General features: G+C 49.6%; 7 protein-coding genes across 7 annotated transcripts; 3 read left to right on the forward strand and 4 right to left on the reverse strand.

Moving 5' to 3' along the window:
• Positions 1–1,064: 1,064 nt before the first annotated feature.
• Positions 1,065–2,353, reverse strand: AtWU_07767 (putative D-arabinitol dehydrogenase ArbD; the record flags this gene model as incomplete). The annotated part of the gene is made up of 4 exons (XM_035502876.1): positions 1,065–1,245; positions 1,296–1,721; positions 1,774–1,849; positions 1,903–2,353. The coding sequence occupies 4 exons, from the start codon at positions 2,351–2,353 to the stop codon at positions 1,065–1,067; spliced, it is 1,134 nt and encodes a 377-aa protein (XP_035358769.1).
• A 1,905-nt stretch (positions 2,354–4,258) lies between these two features.
• On the reverse strand, positions 4,259–6,797 carry AtWU_07768 (acetyl/propionyl/methylcrotonyl-CoA carboxylase subunit alpha; the record flags this gene model as incomplete). Its single annotated transcript, XM_035502877.1, has 5 exons — positions 4,259–4,312; positions 4,540–6,163; positions 6,211–6,308; positions 6,368–6,566; positions 6,643–6,797. 5 exons carry the CDS (start codon positions 6,795–6,797, stop codon positions 4,259–4,261), a joined length of 2,130 nt encoding a protein of 709 aa, XP_035358770.1.
• A 514-nt stretch (positions 6,798–7,311) lies between these two features.
• Positions 7,312–8,355, forward strand: AtWU_07769 (uncharacterized protein; the record flags this gene model as incomplete). The annotated part of the gene is made up of 2 exons (XM_035502878.1): positions 7,312–7,389; positions 7,486–8,355. 2 exons carry the CDS (start codon positions 7,312–7,314, stop codon positions 8,353–8,355), a joined length of 948 nt encoding a protein of 315 aa, XP_035358771.1.
• Positions 8,356–8,486: 131 nt separating this feature from the next.
• On the reverse strand, positions 8,487–10,087 carry AtWU_07770 (isovaleryl-CoA dehydrogenase; the record flags this gene model as incomplete). Its single annotated transcript, XM_035502879.1, has 6 exons — positions 8,487–8,901; positions 8,965–9,242; positions 9,312–9,547; positions 9,605–9,699; positions 9,753–9,840; positions 9,904–10,087. 6 exons carry the CDS (start codon positions 10,085–10,087, stop codon positions 8,487–8,489), a joined length of 1,296 nt encoding a protein of 431 aa, XP_035358772.1.
• A 411-nt stretch (positions 10,088–10,498) lies between these two features.
• AtWU_07771 (putative 3-methylcrotonyl-CoA carboxylase, beta subunit (MccB)) lies at positions 10,499–12,291 on the forward strand (the record flags this gene model as incomplete). Its single annotated transcript, XM_035502880.1, has 2 exons — positions 10,499–11,940; positions 12,000–12,291. 2 exons carry the CDS (start codon positions 10,499–10,501, stop codon positions 12,289–12,291), a joined length of 1,734 nt encoding a protein of 577 aa, XP_035358773.1.
• A 1,134-nt stretch (positions 12,292–13,425) lies between these two features.
• AtWU_07772 (hydroxymethylglutaryl-CoA synthase) lies at positions 13,426–15,028 on the forward strand (the record flags this gene model as incomplete). Its single annotated transcript, XM_035502881.1, has 5 exons — positions 13,426–13,485; positions 13,538–13,640; positions 13,708–14,630; positions 14,696–14,827; positions 14,891–15,028. 5 exons carry the CDS (start codon positions 13,426–13,428, stop codon positions 15,026–15,028), a joined length of 1,356 nt encoding a protein of 451 aa, XP_035358774.1.
• A 2,103-nt stretch (positions 15,029–17,131) lies between these two features.
• AtWU_07773 (putative RAS small monomeric GTPase (Rsr1)) lies at positions 17,132–18,270 on the reverse strand (the record flags this gene model as incomplete). The annotated part of the gene is made up of 8 exons (XM_035502882.1): positions 17,132–17,555; positions 17,661–17,670; positions 17,726–17,754; positions 17,837–17,859; positions 17,908–17,987; positions 18,048–18,074; positions 18,147–18,178; positions 18,260–18,270. The coding sequence occupies 8 exons, from the start codon at positions 18,268–18,270 to the stop codon at positions 17,132–17,134; spliced, it is 636 nt and encodes a 211-aa protein (XP_035358775.1).
• Between the last annotated feature and the right edge of the window lie 2,260 nt (positions 18,271–20,530).

Consider the following 20,530-nt stretch of genomic DNA (forward strand, 5'->3'; position numbering starts at 1 on the left):
CTGCACCATCTCCCTACACTACAGACCTGGTTTATAGTCCAGACGACATCACCCACATTTTGACCTCTCCAAATCGTTTCTATCATCACTCATTACCCGAGAATTTCCTTTTGGCGTTCAACTTGACCACTCAACCTATCAGTCTAGCCTCGAGAGACGACCTTCTTCCCTACATATCCCATTGAAATAGAGGAGATCATGCGTAGCGGAATCTCTCATGCGACATCACATCGTGACCGCATGTATCCCCTCGACCGTACCCGCTTTCCGACGGTCACACTCTCGGAGCAACAAGGGCGCAACCACACGTCTGAACAAGACGGGAAATCGGACTCAGAAAGAACGGAAGACTGGTTTGGTATTTGCCCAAGGAATACATCCATCAAGGACAAAGTCTGTATTCTGTTCGGATGCAGTGTTCCGGTTATTTTGCATCCTCTAGGGAAAGATACCTATGAGCTAGTTGGAGAAGCATATGTACATGGCGCAATGAGCGGGGAGGTGGTCAGAAGTATGGAGAAAGAAGCGTTGGAGAGGTCGACCAGAATGTTTGACATCAGATGAGCCAGATTACGTCCGATCATTACTAAGCTGGTCCTTTTTCATTTCGGGGTCTTGGAGTATCTGATATTGTTTTATCACTGTTATTGCCAGAAATAGATACAAATATCTTAGGTCTTTTCGGGGACTGCACTGGATAGTATCCACATATACTATTGATATGCTGTCTGTTCATCTATAATTTCCTCAAGCAGGTATCCGTTACCTACAGTCTTTTGTTGCTCAGTTTAATTGCACAGTAAAACAGATTTATTGTCTCTCTTTGTGATATCATGGCAAACTCCATCATAATGAGCACCGTAGCAAAAGACATTTTTGTCACAAACAGTGTATACTAGAAGAACAAAGGATCCCGGGCCGAATACCGCGAGAATGCATAGATCACACGCCTCATTATATTAAAGAACAAGCTCATTTCATCAATAATTCATGTCCCTAGAAGATCTCATATTGTGCAAACCATATCTCGTACAGTAAATATTATCGCTACAGTCAGTTGTATTTCAAGTCAGAGTGTAGCCACCGTCAACACGGAGATCAGCTCCCGTAACGTAGCGGGAAGCATCACTCAGAAGGAAAGTAACAGCACCCATCAGGTCCTCTGGAGTACCCATCTTGCCAGTGGGAATAAGAGATATCCACTTATCGCGGAGCTCGGGATTCTCCTCGAGGATCTTCCGAGTACTAGAAAACATTAGCAGCTTTCCAGAAAAGCAACGCATACGGATACTCACAGTGCAGTAAGCATATATCCGGGACTGATACAGTTAACGCGAATGCCATGCTGGGCCCACTCAACGGCGAAAGAAGAGGCAAGATGACGGACAGCGGCTTTGGCTGCATTATAAGGAGCTTGAGGCTGGGGAACGTTAACAATAGCACCAGACATGCTACCTATCATGACGATGCTGCCCGGTGCTTTGCGCTCCATGAGGTGCTTGGCGACTCCAGTAGCAAACAAGTAGGTCCCATCCACATTGACACCCCACAACTTCTGCATTCGATCGTAAGGATATGAGATCGCGTCGAAGTTCTCAGTAAACCCAGCAGAGGTAACAAGGTGATCAATTTTCCCGTGTTTCTCAATGACTTCTGCAATGGCATTGTTCACAGATTCGGGGTTGGACACATCGGCGTAGTGAGCGGTGACGGTGGGCAATCTTGAAGAACTATCAGCGTCTTGGTTTTTTCTGCTTGGATAAAACCACATACTGATCAGATTCAAGACCCGGATTCTCCTTCTGAAATTGCTCCACGAGCTTTGCGGCCTGTTCCTGCGCTTCCTCTCCTAGAGTTATGTCAGTGATTTCGAGTGATTGTCCTGGTATGCTTAGCACGTACTATTCAGGTCAACAATAGCCAGATCCGATCCTGAAGCTACAATTGCCTGGGACATGGTCAATCCCAGGCCACGAGCACCACCAGTCACAAGAGTAACCCTGTTCTCGAGCGAAAACTGAGCCAGTGTACGCTTGAAATGCATACCACCACGGCCCTGAACGATTGGAGACCGAGGCATATTCTCGTCATCAGGGTATTCAAACTTGACATTCTCGTCCGTACGCGCAAAACGACCCTCTGTCTCTCCCAATGTGCCCTCAGGAGCTTTGTTGGTCGCTGTTAGGAAGGGGTCTTTCTTGATATCATCGTCTTTGTTCAAACGGAGAGTCGTCGATGAGAGTGAGCGGACAAAGATATCTAAAGATCGCTGTTTTGTAGCTGCCAACACAGCGGGCCGTGGTGACTGAGACAGTGCTTTGGCAGCTTGATGGACGATGTTGAGTCTGAACATTGTGTATGTGAAGGAAAGCAAGCAAGCTCTGCAATTACTATCAAATGGGCATCAGTGGTGCTCAACTGCAGCGAGGGAATGAAGTGATGGCTGAGTGAAGCATGTGCTGTAGGAGGCAAATGCTAGGACATGATATCCGACTTACCTTTCACACAGAATTATTTGGTCACAAAAGGTGTGGTGGAGCCTACCTTAGGTCCAGGCAAATGAGAAGGAGAGGCTCGAATGGCCAGAATTTCCCTTGTGTCGACGATGGCAATGTTTCCCCGCGGCGGCAAATCAGGAAAACATAGAGATAGTAACGAAAGAAACGTCAAGAAGAACCCGAAGCAGTACCTTTCGGTAGATGATTTAGCAGGACATCCATGACAATAATAGAATAGGCTCCGAAGAGGCAGAGCTGCGAGTTGCAGAGACTGGGATCCGCCAAAGATAGCGAGAAGAAACCAGTCAGATCAGCTTTGCTGTCAGGAAGTTGTGGTGACAGTGTATTTTGCAGCTCGTGTACTCCGTAATTTTCTCTGACTTGTTTCAAAGTGATGTCAGGCGCCGATGATGGCCAGGGCCAGGCCCCAATCGCCATGCAGTGATCGGACGCTGATCTGCTCCCCGACTGGAGCTGCAAGCTTCCTTTGCAGTCCGCGTGACTTGCCCCTACGCCACTGCTATCAATACCCCAGGTATCAGGATACCTTTTTCAAAGTTCTTTGGCTTTCCTTCCATTTCTCTACAAATTTTTGTCTCTTATCGGCATGCGCTATAGGCCCAACCACCCCATAGACACTGCCTCCTTTCAACACACTCACCGGGAGAAGTCCCGAAGCTCCCGGTGCGCATTGGGCACCTGAAGTTGTCAGCGGTAGCCACTACGGATGATGCGAGATGTCAAACTCAATTCGTCGGGCCACAAGGCGCTACTCAAGTACCGGCATGCCTCATATACATTGTGTGGGTCTTTAATCTCACTTGACCACATGATCAGTATCTCGCCTTTCGAGGTCATTGCATTTCTACCCTATGGTTTGGATTTTGGTTTGAGTATCCTAAAATTGGGATCAGGTACACTAGTCATATGCTTTACCCCAGCTTTTTTCCATGGTTAGGACAAAACTTACATTGGGAGTTAGTACCTCACAACACACATCGGACTGCCTGAATGCCGCTCTATCCCCCATTCCTCCTTCATGTTAGAAACTATTCGATAGAATGTACAAAAGTATTCCTACACCCCAGCTGCAAGATAGGGAAAAAATAGTTCGATCACGCATCTACAGATCTTATTAGTTCTGCAATGGTAAAATCGAAAATAGCAACGCTGTCGCGCACAGAGAAACAATGTTGGCAGTGCAGTACCTCCGAACTTGACCTGGTCTGAGTTGATCCGACCCCGAGCAGCTGATTGGTTTTCGTTACGCTCTATACCTCCCAGCCTGATTGGTATGCTCGATACTGTCAGCTGAGTCGATCGGTGAACTCGTTATTTGTGCACTATCTATCTACTGTATACTAAGTAGTTTTCAACTAGGTTGTATTGTTCGGGTCAAGTGCGCTAACAGTGACGGGTGGGTACAGTGTGGAGACTGATGGGTCGGGGATCGCAGCTAGCTCGACTCGAGGCCCGGGCCATCTCTGATGTTAAATTGTCCAAATGTGTTATGTAGAGTCTAGACTCGTGGTTTTCTTTGATGCATTGTATGCGTGGTGCAGTTGCAAACGGAAGGTTATACAGATTGAGTATGCAAGTAGTCAAACCGCTGCACATGTCAGATTGTCCGTCATTGAAAGACCGCTCAAAACATATATTCTGATTACATGTCCACATGGCATGCATGTCACCGGTGTACATGCCACAAAGATCCCAGATTCTGGTCACCCCAACGTGGTCAGAGTTGAACCACGTATCGCTTACTCACCGCCCTCTTCGAATTCAACCAGCGGTGTCCCGCTTTTACATTGATCCTGTAAAGTACCTGTTAGCAATAGCAGGCATTGAAATATACGTGTTGACAGCTGGAGTGGAGCAATGCCTGTGAGCTGAAGAGAGAACCCAGATGTCCCTTGGCAGGCCGAGCCCGGGCTGTTCCAGCATGGCGAGGCTCAGATCGACCCAGTCTCGGGACGAGGTAGTCTTCTTCAGGGGTGCTGGGGGGTCATGATCGGGAAGGGGCAGGGGCCGCGTGACTTACTCCTGCTTTATGTACCACCTTGGAGATGGTGCCCCTCTGTGGGCTGCGAATGACTGTTTCCATCTTCATACTCTCAATCACCACCAGTGGCTGGTCCTTTTCTACCACCTCGCCTGCCTCTACCTCCACACGCAGCACCTTGCATGGCATCGGTGCGAGAACACTGTTCGTGACGTCCTTCATTCCCAACGCCTTCTCCATCCACTTGGCGCGTGGGATCGTTAGGCGGTATTGGGTACCCCGCTGAAAAGCGATGATCGTGTCCTCATCGCGGATCACCGTCGTGTCCAGGCGTGTGTGAGGGAAGAAGGAGGTTACAACTTTCGAAGCTGGATCACGATGGCTTACAACTTGCTCGAATAAACGTCCCCCAACATCAACGTTGAATGTGTCGTCACCCGTCTGTTGCACCCTAACGTCAAATTTGGAGTCGTTCTTTGTTCCCGGTGTTAGTTCTGCAAGTGAGATTTGTCGTGCCTGGTATCCTGGGCCAAAGCCAACGGCAGAGCCTTCAAAGTTGGCTTGCGTTCCACTTCCCGGATTCGAATCGTGGTGAAGACAGGCCAGAGCCACCTGTGCCAACACCTCGGGCTCAATCGCCTCCCGTGTGAATAGCTCCTCGCGATGTTTCTCAATGTAGCCGGTCTCCACATTCCCGCTAATGAAATCAGGACTTCTGCAGACAGTTTTCAGGAACTCAATGTTCGTGATTGGACCCGCCACTTCATACTCCTCTAATGCATTCGCAAGTTTGCGGATCGCCTCTTCGCGAGTGTTGCCCCTCACAATCAGTTTTGCGATCATGGGGTCATAATGTGCCGAGACATCGTCGCCTGCGACGAATCCGGCGTCTATCCTCACATCATCAGTAGCGGCGGGAGTGCGGACATGGAGCAAAGTGCCGGAGTCTGGAATGAAACCCTGGTCAGGGTTCTCAGCGTAAATCCTAGCTTCGATAGCATGACCGCGACTGGCCATAAAAGCCTCCACATCTTCCTGGGTTAGGGGAAGTGGGGCGCCTTCCGCGATTTTGAGCTGCCAGTGCACAAGATCCTGACCGGTGACCATTTCGGTGACGGGATGCTCCACCTGGAGTCTAGTGTTCATCTCCATGAAGAAGAACTCGCCAGTATCATTGTCGAAGATGAACTCCACGGTACCAGCACCCTCGTAGCCAACAGCCAACGCAGCAGATCGGGCTTTTGCCCAGATATCTTTTCTTGTTGCATCGGGAAGGTGCGGAGCAGGCGACTCCTCAAGAATCTTCTGGTGTCTTCTTTGTATACTACAGTCCCGCTCTCCGAGAGCAACAGCGTTCCCATGCTTGTCTGCAAAGACTTGCACTTCAATGTGGCGGGGTGTGGTAATGTACTTCTCCACCAGTACGTGATCGTCCCCGAATGAATTCATAGCCTCGGATTTGGCAGACTGCAGCTGTGCCTGAAAGTCGGCTTTGGTATGAGCGATGCGCATTCCTTTGCCGCCGCCGCCCTTGATTGCCTTGATCAGCACGGGGTACTTGATCTTGTCGGCCTCGGCTTCAAGGAAGTTGACATCCTGGTTGTCGCCATGATAACCGGGTACGCACGGTACTCCAGCAGCAGTCATGATCTTCTTGGATTGACTTATGACTGTCAGTGTATGCTCACAAGAGTACGTTCATCATGTTACCTCTTGTCACCCATGTCTTCGATAGCCTTCCAAGGAGGTCCAATGAAGACCAATCCAGCTTCTGTACATTTCCGCGCAAATGCCGCATTCTCACTCAGCTGAAACGGGATTGGGAATATTAGTATCTTCGCAGCTTGTGTGTAACGACAGCACTCACGAAGCCGTAACCGGGGTGTATCCCTTGGCAGCCTTCCTTCTTGGCAATCTCAATAATTCGATCTCCATCGAGGTAAGCGGAGACGGATCCTAAGTTGAAGGCAAATGGCGAGCTCAGCGCATGCTGAGCCTTGCTATCCGGATCGGTGTAGAGCGTCGTTACTCGGATTCCGTGTTGAGCAGCGGTCCGTCCAACGCGACTGCAACAGATCACCCAATGTTAGTACTGACAATCAACAAAACTACCAGAAAGCTACCCTCAGGGCTCAGACGCACAGCGCAATCTCTCCTCGATTTGCGATTAAAATAGAGTCCAGTGATTTCTCAGCCTTGGGCGTCGTGGTGGACACAGTGGAGGCCGCTCTTCTGAACCTTCGAACTACCGGCGGCCCCAGGCGGGACGAAGTGCGGAGAAGAGAGGAGAGCGGCATTGTAAGAGAGGCGGCTGATCAGTTGAGTGCCACGAAAGATGATCCAACACCACAGGGAAAGGGCACGTTCATAAAGCAGCTAGCATATCCAAAAGTACGAGTGACATGGATTTGGAATGACACCAAGCTCCCCCAGCCGAGCTTCTTGTACGGCGCTGCAACGCACCCCTTCAGCCGACGCAAAGCGCAGCTGCGGGGAAGCAGCGGGCACGTGACGGGTGAGATCCACCCGCCGGTTTTTTCAAGATTCCAGCCAGCCAGACCATTGCATCACGTCCTGCGCCGTGCCTGAGGAGTGGCTTTTGATCTGCGCTTCGAGTTTACCTACCCTTAATTGTGTTGAAGTGGTCGCCTATTGCAGCGCTTTCCATTGGATTTTGTCTTGAACTCTCTCTTCTGTTTGCTGTGTTGTGCGATCGTTTACTTCCCTATTCATTCGCTATCGGCCACATCCCCGATTTTGCTTACATTTTCACCACCCTCACCACGTTAATACTTTCTCACGTCGGCAACCATGTCTGATGACGAAGATTACTATGATGAATATGACGAAGACATCTTCTGGGTAGAAGAACCCGATCCGACTGTCGCTGTACGTCTCCACCCCCTTTTTTCTTCCACCTCTTATACCTCTGTCCCAACCCAATCCCTTCAGATGACCCAAAATTAACACAGCAATATACTATAGGACGATCTCGCCGCGACAGCAACCGCAACAAATGACTTGATCTTCTATGACGACCCGGCCCTCGAAGCTGAAGAATTCTTCAGCGACTGGGACGACCTTTCCGACGATTACTACGACCAAGACCCGACCGCAGTCCGACGTCAACGTGCCCTCAACGCCCTTCTAGCCCAAAAGACCCTCTCCGCAGGTATTCCGCCCACGAAATGCAGTTGGAAGCACCCCTCCAAGGGTCTGTTCGATATCGCAGCATTCCAGGGTGTGGTGTGGAAAAGCCCCGCTGACGATCTGAAAATTGCGCTGCATGAGCCTGGTGAGGGAGAGAAGGTCGCACTGTTGAAGAATTGGCGGGAGGTATTCCGCAATTCGAACCCCGCGATTGGAAGAGCTAGGGTTAGGAAAGACGCCGCGGGACGCAGAGGAACTGGTGCACCGGAAGTGGTGGATTTGTATGGCGCCGATGATGTAGAGGCAGACGAGGGCGAGGATGCAGATATCGAGGACGGGGTGGAGGTGGAGATGTCAAGCGAAAAGGGCAATGGTACGCTGGAAGACGTGCCTGCTGCTGGCGGTGACACGGACATGGTTGAGACTGGAACTACGGAAGGTACTCAGGACCTTCCCGATGGTATAAAGCCGTCTGACTCTCTTGAGGTGCCCAAGTCGAAACCAAACGGTGTCGCTGCTGCATCGGCAGACAAGCCAGCAACAAGAGGCCGCAAGCGCAAGGCTGAAGAAGAAAGCGAACCTGTCCCTGAAGCAACCAGTAAGACGAGATCTAAACGCGTCGCAACCCAGAAAGTCGGCGAGGCCAAAGCCCCTAATCCCGCGCCATCAGGTCCGGTGCGGAGATCGGCCAGAAACAAGAAGTAATTGATTTCACTGTGTATAGAAATGAGTACATGAGAACACGAACATACAACTTGTTACATCCTTGGTATCTAACCCGTAACCGGTCAGTCAGATAGATCAGGTAGGTCTTGCTGGTATATGTAGCACGGATTCTATGCAAATTCCCGATTGAACGCACGCCCAATCACCATCCGTCTAATCTCACTCGTCCCAGCTCCAATCTCATACAGCTTCGCATCGCGTAGTAACCGTCCCGCAGGAATCTCATTGATGTACCCATTTCCACCCATCAGCTGGATCGCGTCCAGCGCACACTCCGTCGCCCGTTCCGCTGCATAGAGGATCGCGCCGGCACAATCCTGCGTCCGAATCAAAGCCCCAGATCCTTCCGCAGCCGAGTTATCAATCTGTCGGGCCGTGGCGTACGTGTAGGCACGAGAGGCAGCAAGCTTGGTGTACATGTCTGCCAGCTTACCCTGGATCAGCTGGTTGTGGGCGATGGGCATACCGAATTGCTTGCGGACGTGGGTGTAGGGGAGGACGAGGTCGAGAGCAGCTTGCATGATACTGTTATGTGTCAGTAGTGTTGGTAGGCAATGCAGGGAGCACAAGAAGAAATGAAGGCCGTACCCCAACGGACCAGCGCTAAGAACAAGACGCTCTAAATCCAAGCCCTCCATTAGGACCTTGACGCCGCGGTTAACCTCTCCGAGGACATTCTCCTTCGGTACGAAGACATCTTCGAAGACAAGCTCGCCGGTGTTGGAGCCGCGCATGCCTAGCTTGTCGAGTTTGCGGGCGCAGGAGAATCCCTTGAATGTCTTTTCCACTACGAAGGCTGTGATGCCCTTGGAGGCTTTCTCGGGTTCGGTCTTTGCGTAGACGACGATGAAGTCTGCGTCGGGGCCCTGATGGTTTAGGGGTATGCCTTGGTTAGTGCTTGTGTCTCGTTTGGGATGGAGGCAGTTCAAGCTCACGTTGGTAATCCACATCTTCGTCCCGTTCAACAAGAATCCACCGTCAACGGCCTTGGCTGTTGTCTTCATGCTGACCACGTCTGATCCGGCAGAGTGTTCGGACATCGCCAGTGCGCCAACCTTCTCACCTGATAGGAGGCCAGGCAAGAATCGCTCCTTTTGCTCGGGTGTTCCGTTGAGAGAGAGCTGGTTGACGCAAAGCTGGGAGTGTGCGGCGTAGGAGAGGGCAATGCTTCCTGTTTGAGACAAATTAGATTGCCTTTGTCAACCATTCAATGGCAGGAGAGCTATACCAGATGCGCGACTGATCTCCTCCATAACGACGCAGTGAGCCTGGTATCCCATCCCTAGCCCACCATACTCCTCGTTGGCTGTAATACCCAGGAACCTTGTAAAAATCAGAATTGAAATCTATAGCTTACTTATAATATGAACACTCACCCAGCTTCGCCCAGCTTCTTCCACATTTCTGCAGGAAACTCATTCTGGGCGTCGGTCTGCGCGGCAACTTCTTCGGGAATTTCGCGCCCTTGATTCGCAAACGGGAGTCAGTATATCCCAAGTACATCATTTCGCAGGACAATCCACATACTTGTAAACTCCTGTACACGCTCACGAAGCTCTAACAGGTCTTCTTCTGTGGGAGGGACAAAGTCCTTAGGGTGTTTCATCACTAAAGTGCGAAGTGCGGGGGGCTGGATGAGGGGTTTCCTGCATCGAGCCAGAGTCCGAGAGGACTGGCGGAGGAAAAATGGGAGTTTCTGGAATGTAGCCATAGCGCTGAATACACACTGGGGGGTAATTGACAAAGCTCTTCAGCGATGAATGCCACAAATTGAGAATAAGAAGAAGAAAGTTTGACAGCTAGGACGGGCGGAATCATGCATCCTCGGATGACGGTGTGCATACTAGTTGATAAACACGGGGATGAGCACGGTTACCCGCGGCAATCATCGCCGCCCTTCTCCGCACTTCTCAAGGCAGGCAAAGTCACCTGCAGCTTGCCTGCTTCGGCCATTTCGGCGTCTGCAATCGTCTTCATCCACTACCAACTACAATAATACCTCGTGTGCTTTCCTCGGCTTGCACCGGCCATGGTGTAGTCTGCATATAAGTCATATTCCCCAAATACGTTCTTGTCTACACCCCCGAGTATCCCCAGATCATCCAGTTCCAACATCCCCGCAATGCGTGCTCCGTCTCCGCTCCTGCGGAGCTTGCGATCCAAACAACCCGCCCTTCCCTCCCGCTGTCTACCTGTGCGACAACCCTCGACGAGAACGCCTTTCCTTGCATTCTCTAGATCCGTTGCCAGCTATACGCATCCTCATCATGCATCCGCCATATCGGCTCTCCCCACAGCAGTGGACACGTCATCCTCAGATTTCAAGGAGAATGCCCAGCAAATGCAGGAACTCCTCGACCGGATGGCCAGTCTCCACAGCACAATTTCCCAAGGAGGGCCGCAGAAAGCCAAGGACAAACACATCGCCAGAGGGAAAATGCTCCCTCGCGACAGAGTTACCGCCCTCATTGATCCAGGCACCTCGTTCCTGGAGCTTTCTCCACTCGCCGGCCATGATGTCTACTCGGACGACGTCCCCGCAGGTGGCATCATAACGGGCATTGGAACGGTCGAAGGTGTTACTTCTATGATCGTTGCCAATGACAGCACTGTCAAGGGAGGCACATACTACCCAATCACGGTCAAGAAGCACCTCCGTGCGCAAGCAATTGCTCAAGAAAACAAGCTTCCCTGCCTCTACCTCGTGGACTCTGGCGGTGCAAATCTTCCCCACCAAGCAGATGTCTTTCCAGACAAGGAACACTTCGGCCGCATCTTCTTCAACCAGGCCCGCATGAGTTCTCTGGGCATTCCGCAAATCTCCGTCGTGATGGGTCCCTGCACAGCTGGTGGAGCCTACGTGCCGGCTATGAGCGACGAGACCATCATTGTCGAGAACCAGGGTACTATCTTTTTGGCCGGCCCTCCTCTCGTTAAAGCTGCTACAGGCGAGGAAGTCTCCGCAGAAGACCTTGGCGGCGGTCAACTCCATAGCACAATCTCAGGTGTAACAGACTATCTTGCTGTTGACGACGCGCATGCTATTGTTCTCGCCCGGAGGTCTATTTCCAACCTCAACTACCCCAAAACAACCGTTCCTCTCAAGGACATTCCTAGTGATGCCATCAGAGAGCCCTTGTATGACCCAACGGAGCTCAACGGCATCGTGGGCACCAACCTCCGGCGCCAAATCCCTGTCCACGAAGTCATCGCCCGTATAGTCGATGGCAGTGAGTTTGCCGAATTCAAGCGGGACTACGGCACGACGCTTGTCACCGGATTTGCTCGTATCTTTGGGCATCAAGTCGGTATTGTCGCCAACAATGGTATCCTTTTCTCCGAATCATCCCTGAAAGGAGCACACTTCATCGAGCTCTGCGCGCAACGCAAAATCCCTCTGGTCTTCCTCCAGAATATTTCCGGCTTCATGGTCGGCGCAGATGCTGAAAAGGGCGGTATTGCAAAGAATGGCGCAAAGCTCGTTACTGCCGTGGCCTGCGCAGACGTCCCTAAATTTACAGTCGTATTTGGTTCCAGCGCTGGCGCGGGTAACTATGGAATGTGGTAAGTCTTCGATTACGAATTATGTTCCTCGTCCTGTTCTGTACTCACCAAATTTGCAGTGGTCGTGCTTATTCCCCGCGTCTTTTATTCATGTGGCCCAACGCCAAGATCGGTGTCATGGGCTCGGAGCAACTCTCTGCTGTCATGGAAGCTGTAGGGCGGACAGCAGACCCGGACCTCAAGGCTCGGATTGATCGTGAGTCAGAGGCAGTCTTCTCCTCTGCACGACTGTGGGATGACGGCGTCATTCCCCCCGCACAGACGAGGCGGTTCCTTGGTCTGGGGCTGGCCGCTGCTGTGGGTGGAAAGGTAGATGATGTGCAGACTCGTTTTGGGGTGTTCCGGATGTGAGGTGCTTTAGTTGGAATGGAACAGGATATGGATAATTATTTCAGTGATTTTCTCCGGCCCTGAAAATCACTAACTGTTGGACTCCGCAATGTAGCACTTATCTTAAAGCAATGGGTTTCGATTAGCTATCGGATGTTATATGGGTTTCCGATAAAAAAAACATATTCGAAAATGAAAAGCTATAGTAGTTTGAATATTTATCAGCATGATTGTCATCTATAGGCGTGTTTTCATCACCGAGCATTGGTTTGTCATACATGCATTACGATGATCCATGCATACCACTAGCAGCCCATTGCCAATCAAAATGATCATCAGACCAGACCTTGAGATTATAACGGAACCGATTTGGTCGTTGAAACTGCAGATCATGTGGTTTAGTGACGCCTCAGCACTTCGGCCTCACCACAGCCGTAGCCCGGTTCTACTGCTGCTTTTGTCGCTTGTATACATGGCAAACACCGCAGTCACAACATATCCTCAGCAATTGATTGAATAAACTTGAATTCTCGTGTTAAACAGACTCGTATCTGTCGTTGCTATTCTTGGTGCCTGTGGCCATCAGTTCGGTGCTTGCCAATAACGTCTCAGATTTCAATGACATGGCGAAGTACATAACAGACCAGCAGGTTTTCACATCCATTCATCCGGCGCCATGACTATCAGAAGAAGCAGGCTAACCGATGAGGAATCTCACTAGGAGACCCGCTGTGCGGTTTGCCAACAGTTATTGGTGCATCTGACATGCCCATACTCAGGACCTGATATACGCCGTACTCTTCATCCTATGTCTAGAACGGTGAATATAGGATTCAGCTAGTAGCTCCAGCAAGAGATCTTTTGTCCAATACAATTCTGAAGTATCAGCTTAGTCCTCACTACGGGGTCCGAGCAACTCATTGTGTCCTCGCTCTTGGTGCCTATGATGTTACCGGTGTGAACGCAATGGGGGGCTAGAAACTCACAGCCACTTCATACCCACTTACGATTATTTCAACACATACTGAAGCAAATAGGCAGCAGTGGGAAATAGTTATAAAAGGGAGCATCTGTCTGTTGCATCTCAGTTCTCCAGTTCTAATCTTCATCCCAACACAGCTTCAGTTTGCTTTCATAACTGATATCATTCGCACCATGGCATCCTACCCAGAGAATGTTGGCATCAAGGCCATGGAGATCTATGTCCCAGCCCAGGTAGTCCAACTCTTCATCGTCTAAGGACCTGTCTGATTACCTGATTAAACAGTGTCTGGATCAGACCCTCTTCGAGCAATACCAAGGTGTCTCCGCCGGCAAGTACACTATCGGACTAGGCCTCCAGTGCATGAATTACTGCAACGACAGAGAAGGTATACTCCATATATACACTATCCTGTATTTCCGAGTACTAAGATGCCTAACTAATTAACTGTTCAGATGTCTGCACTCTTGCTTTGACAGCCGTGTCCTCCCTCCTCAAGAAATACAGCATCGATCCCAACTCCATCGGACGTCTCGAAGTAGGCACGGAATCCCTAATCGACAAGGCCAAGTCCATCAAGTCCGTCCTTACAACCCTCTTCGAGCCCTCCGGCAACACAAGCATTGAAGGTATTGACACCATTCACGCCTGCTACGGCGGGACCAACGCCCTCTTCAATGCCATAAACTGGGTCGAGTCACGGTCCTGGGACGGCCGGGACGCCATCGTAGTGGCATCTGACATTGCCCTCTATAAGGAGTCTTCCTCTCGTCCTACAGGTGGCGCAGGCTGTGTTGCCATGCTCGTGGGTCCCAACGCACTGCTCTCCCTAGACCACAGCATCAGAGGTGTCTACATGACACACACATACGACTTCTACAAACCAGACCTCAAAGCCGAGTTCCCTCTCGTTAATGGCCATGAATCGATCACTTGCTATATACGTGCCTTGGATGGATGCCACAAAGACCTCCTCCGTCGCAGAAGCATTAACAATAAGAACGTGGAAAATGTCCTCGACCTCTTCGACTACATGGCCTTCCACACCCCTAATTGCAAACTAGTCAGCAAGTCCTATGGTCGACTCAAATACAACGATCTTCTACATCAAACGAGCTCGAATCCAGACACAGACCTGACCGACATCCCGCCTGAGCTTCGCACCCTGACCTACGAAGAATCCCTCAAAGACAAGAACCTAGAGAAAGCGCTCGTAGCTCTAACCAAGAACCAGTTCAAGGAACGCGTTGAACCATGCATCACTGCCCCATCCTTGTGTGGAAACATGTACACAGGCAGTCTCTATTGCTCACTTATCAGCCTGATCAGTAATATCGATATTGCTACTGCGCAGGGGAAGACTATTGGCATGTTCAGTGTAAGTCACTCCTTCCCCAAATTCAACTATAATTTCATCGGTTCTAACGAATGTTACGAATAAAGTATGGCAGTGGCCTAGCCAGCACCCTCTTCGCCCTGAAAGTAACAGGCGACTTGGCCCCTATGGTTGAGAAAATCGATCTCATGAATCGTCTAAAGCAGAGACATGTCGCTACTCCGGAGGAATATGAAGAGGTAGGTTAATACACTTACACAGCGTTTCATTTGTGGCCCTATACTAATGCACTATATAACCAGGCTTGCGCACTCCGACTGAAAGTATACGGAAGCAACAACTATACCCCTGCTGGAGACATAGCTTCCCTGGCACCGGGAACATACTACTTGGAAAGGATTGATGAAGCGTATCGACGCTCTTATGCTATCAGATTCTGAACTTGGGGGTCGCTGATGTGCGGGATAATCAATGGTGTCGCTCCTTCCCCAATTATTATGCCCTTGGGTGCCGGAAAATAGTAACACCGAAAGGAGTACATACTTATCATATGTCCGGCCCGATAAGCATCATTCGGTCACTATGAGAGTTACTATACCCCATCAATGCCTCAGATCACAATGAAAATCCGCAAGACCCTCTTAAACACAAGCTTGAGATTCAGAAACAAGCTACAAATATCTTGAGCGATCATGACTTCTCCACATCTCCGACATCGTTCATCCTTGGAAGGAGTCATCTTTCCTTTCCCGCAATGCCTGCCGCCACAAGAGCACGACGAAGCTACCGAGCTTTTCAACAAGCTCATCCAACATTTCGAGCCTTTGGAGAAATCGTACGAGGATTACAAACCAATAACGCTTGTACGCCTTATGAAGGAGGAGGTCTTGGCTGAAGACGAATTTCTAATTTTCTTCTTTACTCTCATTGAACACGATCGACCTGGAGTGACAGACTTCAGTCTAGCTGACACCATAGCACGATTGGATGGTTTTGACAGATGGACTCCCGAAAAGCGACATGTTCTTTTTCAAAGTCTAGTCAATTTTACGAGCTACCTAATAAATAACTTTTTCTTACCACGTACGTCACTGATACTTTTTCCTGAATCACGGGATATTCACTCTGCCTAGTCAAATTCTACGCCGCGAAGACTCCTCAGTTTACACCGGTATCCCATATTAGCCTACATTCGTCAGATCCAGCTACTAGTACCCAGCAGCGAATTTCTAATTTCCTAGGGGCGAGATTTAGCAGGCTGGGCGAGATGTCAGGGTTGGTTAGTAGTATGTAGGACTTGAAGGCGCAGCTTCATCAGTAAAGTTGGCTTTCAAGTAACTTCAATACGTCTCGGGCAGTCGATTTCTGCCAGTCCTATTCTGTAGTAATTAATAACTACTAGTTAAGTCGGAGCGTCACTATGTGACAATAATCATACTAGTACTTCAACTACTGGAAGCACTACTTATCATGAAGTTTCAAAGAAGTTGTAGGAATATAGTACTACTAACAGTTATATAGTAACTTATATAAGTATGAAAGAAAACTAATCAATACTTTAGTACTAGTATAAATATCTATATCTACATTCATAATTTACTAGCATTTTTCTTCAAGTTAAAGTAAGCCTAGTTAAGATAAACATCAGTTGCTTTTCAGACATTCATTGGTTTCACCTGAAAGTAATAGGAATATATATACAATTAGTAACTTCAAACAAAATATACGAATATTAGACTTAGTTCTTTCAAGTCATAGAACAACTAACCTACTTGAATACCAGGCTTGTCGTTCACGCAAGGAAAGATTAAATCCCACACGCGGGAGCAGCCATCTGGTTCTAATACATTCATTAATTAGAAAATGTCACATATCAAATAGACAGTATAATATAAGATATATATATTTTCACGTATAGAACTATTATAGAGAAAGATCAACGTATCTATTTTCAAACCAATTGGGATCGTCTCTCCTCTCTTCCTATCGCTGTAGAGCAATCTATCCAATTCTGCTTCTACTTCTTTTCTCTCGCAATCAACATCCTAAAAGCAAGAATGATACAGAGAAAGAAAGTCTCGCTGTTTGCATTTCGCACAAAAGAAGCATCCAAAGTGGTAGAAGAATAAAAGAGATCAAGAAATTTACACTTTTCCATTCCTCCGGCGTAAAAGTCACAAATGTAGTAATGTAGGACATAGCAATAGGAGAAGATAAGTATAAGAAACAAAAATATTCGAGGCTATAAGTCACATATATCTATCGTGGGAGCACGTGGACAGGCGTATGATGAAACATGGCATAGGATAAGGTCAGGTAAGGGGTGGGTGAATAAGTAGTAGTAGTAAGTAGTAATAGTAGTAGGTGTTTCGACATTAGACAGGCTTTGTAGACGGGGTATGTGCAGTGTGCAGTGGGTAAGTCATGTGCGTAACGGTGAGCGATATAAGATAGTAAGTGGTCAGGGGGCTAGCCCATGCGCTTGCTCTCGTTTATTTGGTGGTACGTTCGTCGTGTCGGGGAAAGGTCGCGAGTAGGACTAATTAGAGGATCACGCAGGGTCCCTTACGCCGGGTCTGGCGCTTTTTGTCCTTTCGACGGTCCTGCCGATTGCCACCTTCCCGTTTGCGATCGGAGTCGGAGCCCTTGGAGTTTCCTTGCAAGTCCTTTCGGATGATCTGTCGGCAGAGGTCAATGAAGACTTCGTTGACGTTGGCTCGTCGACGGGCCGACGTTTCGTAGTAAGGTGCGTTTCCCCAGGTTTGGGAGAGGGCGAATGCGCGCGCGCGTGGCACGGCGCGGTCCTCTTCCAGGTCGGACTTGTTGCCCACAATGACAATGGGAACTTTCTCATCCTCCTTGATGCGGATTATTTGTTCGCGGAGCTCGGACAACTCGTTCAGCGAGGACATGCTCGTAATCGAGAATACGAGCAGAAACCCTTGGCCTTGTTTCATGTACAACTCTCTGGAATGCGATCCAACGTCAGCAGGGGGCCCGAAATGGCAACGGTTGGTAACGTCCCGTATAAGTGGACGGGGGGAGGGGGTCCAGGGTGAGCGCATTGTTTACCTCATGGCCGCTAAGAAGATGTTAGTATCAGAGAATTTGATGCGACCGTGTCCACGGAGACTTACTGAACTGTTCTGTTCCTGCAGTGTCCAGTCTTAATACAACAGTCAGCTATCTCCACTACCCGTAGTGATGTAATTGCGCTATGGATTAAATGCGCTGCGCACAACACATACATTTCCAGAATACATTGCCGGCCCTAGAACTGTCAGTGACTATCTCCAGACAAGGACGAAGCCAAACTCACATCCACGTCGATCTGCTTTCGGTATGAATCCTCGATTGTAGGGTCATAACTCTCAATCCAGACATTTTGCACGAATTGAGCTACCCAGCATCAGCGACCATGACAGAGAACCCGACAAGTATATGCGACCAGGAGCATACCAGTAAGACAGCTCTTTCCCACACCTCCTATTGCGCCGACAACGACCGATGGTCAGCGGTGAACCTTTCTCATAGTCTGTCACAGAATTATGTACCCACCAGCACCTAAAACGACGATATGGTATTCCCGTCTATGATAAATCCAGTATGTTAGCGACTGCGGCGACCTCCGATCGGGTGTAGTGGAATAGAAAGTCCGGGGCGGAGCTTACTGGGGCCGCATTGGAACGGTGGCCGCGTATTCGGCGATTGAAAGAGTATGATTCGATGCGAAAATGAAAGAGTCGACTCCGATAGGCTTCCGGTAACTTCTAAGCCAACAATTATATTGTCTGATCCTGGGGCGGAATCAGTGGTCGAAGCTGGAACGTAGACTAAACCCGATCCGAATGCTGCGACAGATGAGGGTTGATTCTCGGTGAGGGTGTCGAGTGGACGGTGGATTCAGGTTCAATGCGCGCCGATAATTTGAATTGAATTAAGCAGATTGGGGAATGGGGAGGTGGGAGGAGGGAAGGAGGTGGACTGGACTCCCTTTGAGGGGGGTGGGCGGGGAGGAAGTGCTGGGAGAGCAAGGGCAGCAACACGCGATCCGTTACATCGGTCTCAATGCCAATCAATTCCCGACCAATTCCCCGGGAGCTGGCAGGATGGAAGCGCCAGAAGAAGGGACGGTCTGAAGCAAGGCCGCGGGAGTGGAGGTGGAGAGCAGAGGAGAGGAGGGAAGGTAGGGAAGGATAGCTGCTGTTGAACAGATCAGTCGGTGACTTTCGGGGGAGAGAAAAGACACTAGTAGTTTACTAAAGGAAGAGAGAGAGGATGAGTGAGTGAGTGAGTTGAGTGAGAGCCAGACAAGCAAAGCAAGAGCAGTAGCAGTAGCAGAGGAGCAGTAGCAGAGGCTAAGTCAGCGAACACGGACTGGTTCGGTTTGTGGGGAGGACAGGAAAAGGATCGGTAAGTTCCATTGAAGAAGAGCAGCAACAGAGAAGAACGTCGAATTTGGCTTACCGACAAGCACAACAGATGACGATATGATGCAATAACGGCCTAACGGAGAGACGATCGAATCAATTGCTGCTTCTGAAATATTTTCTTTTCTCGGTTTCGACTTTTTCCTAATCCCTGAAGACCCCCGTTGAAGAACTGCACGAGAGGGAAAAGCAAAAAAAAAAGTCAAAAAAAAGTAAAGGCACGGCAGGGACTCCGAGTCTCTTCCCAAATTGCGGCGGTGAGCCTCGAATCGAAAGGCGATTTGTTGTGCGGCCGACTCAGGAAACCTTAAGCCCCTAGTACAGTCGAGGTTAGTTAGCAGCTGGCGATGGGGAAAGGTTCTGGTTGATTGAGTGCTTGGGTCCCGATGATCCAGAACGAAAAGAAACAAGTAGATAGTAGAGCAAGAGCAAGGTGCTGGCTGTGGTGTTATAAGCTAGAGAGGGAAGTAGTAGTTGACCCCCATCTTGACGGGCATCACTTTCGAGGGCAGAGAAAGAGAAAAGAGAAAGAGAGATAGAAGGGAGGGAGGGGGGCAGAAAGAGAAACAACACCATCATTCGATTTCTCGAGTCTGAGATCAGATCAGATCGTATCAGCCTCTCTCTCTCTCCTCCTCTCTGTCTCCCTCTCTCATTCTCTTTCTCTTTCCATCAATTCCCTGCTCCTTCGCCCCCCTCCGTCCTTCTACCTCCGAATCGGCAGGAAACCGTAGAGGGTAGCAACTGATCACAGCGGATGGGGGCAGAAAGCCCAGCGCATCCATCCATCCATCCATCCTCCCTCAAGAAGGGGGCGGGCGCGGCATGGCTTGGCCAATAATTGAATCTCGCTCCCTCCCTTATCCCCTGATCCGGTGGATTTTTCTTCTTCCTCTTCTTCTCATACAGTAGTCATCTTTTCTTGCCGCCCCCGAGATCTGCAGCCCTGATGAGCTCAGCAGAGCCTCGCAGATGAGAAGAATGTGGCATGTTTGAAGGGGTGGGAAGAGAGGGAGGTGTGTGGATTGATAGAATCGGGAGAGTGGGTGTGGGTTGGTGGACAGGATGATTGATTGATTGATGGAGAATGATGGGGATGACAGGATGGATGATGGAAGCTGAAACTGGATTATTCCTTCTTACCTTACCTCGAATTCTTCAGCGCCAACACACACACTCTGACCCTCACACTCAGCTTCACATGCACTCAGCCGGGCTCCAATTGCTACTACCTAGCAATGTCTCAGAAACAGGGAAACGGGGAAATCATCAAGACTAGTTAGCCGCTGCAAGGACGAGGAAAAAATAAAGCAGATAGATAGATAGACGCCGGACAGGCAGGACAGGCAGGACAGGCCATGGCGACTACTGATCAATAAATATTAACTGGATGTTCTACTATCTAACCAGAAACTAGCAATAGTACAGAGTACAGAGTACACCATCTCTCTCTCTCTCTCTCTGTTGTGAGTCTCTCTATCTACAGGAGAGAGACCTCATGAACATCGCTCA

This window comes from Aspergillus tubingensis (assembly GCF_013340325.1).
Source record: "Aspergillus tubingensis WU-2223L DNA, scaffold_8, whole genome shotgun sequence".
Lineage (NCBI taxonomy): Eukaryota > Fungi > Ascomycota > Eurotiomycetes > Eurotiales > Aspergillaceae > Aspergillus > Aspergillus tubingensis.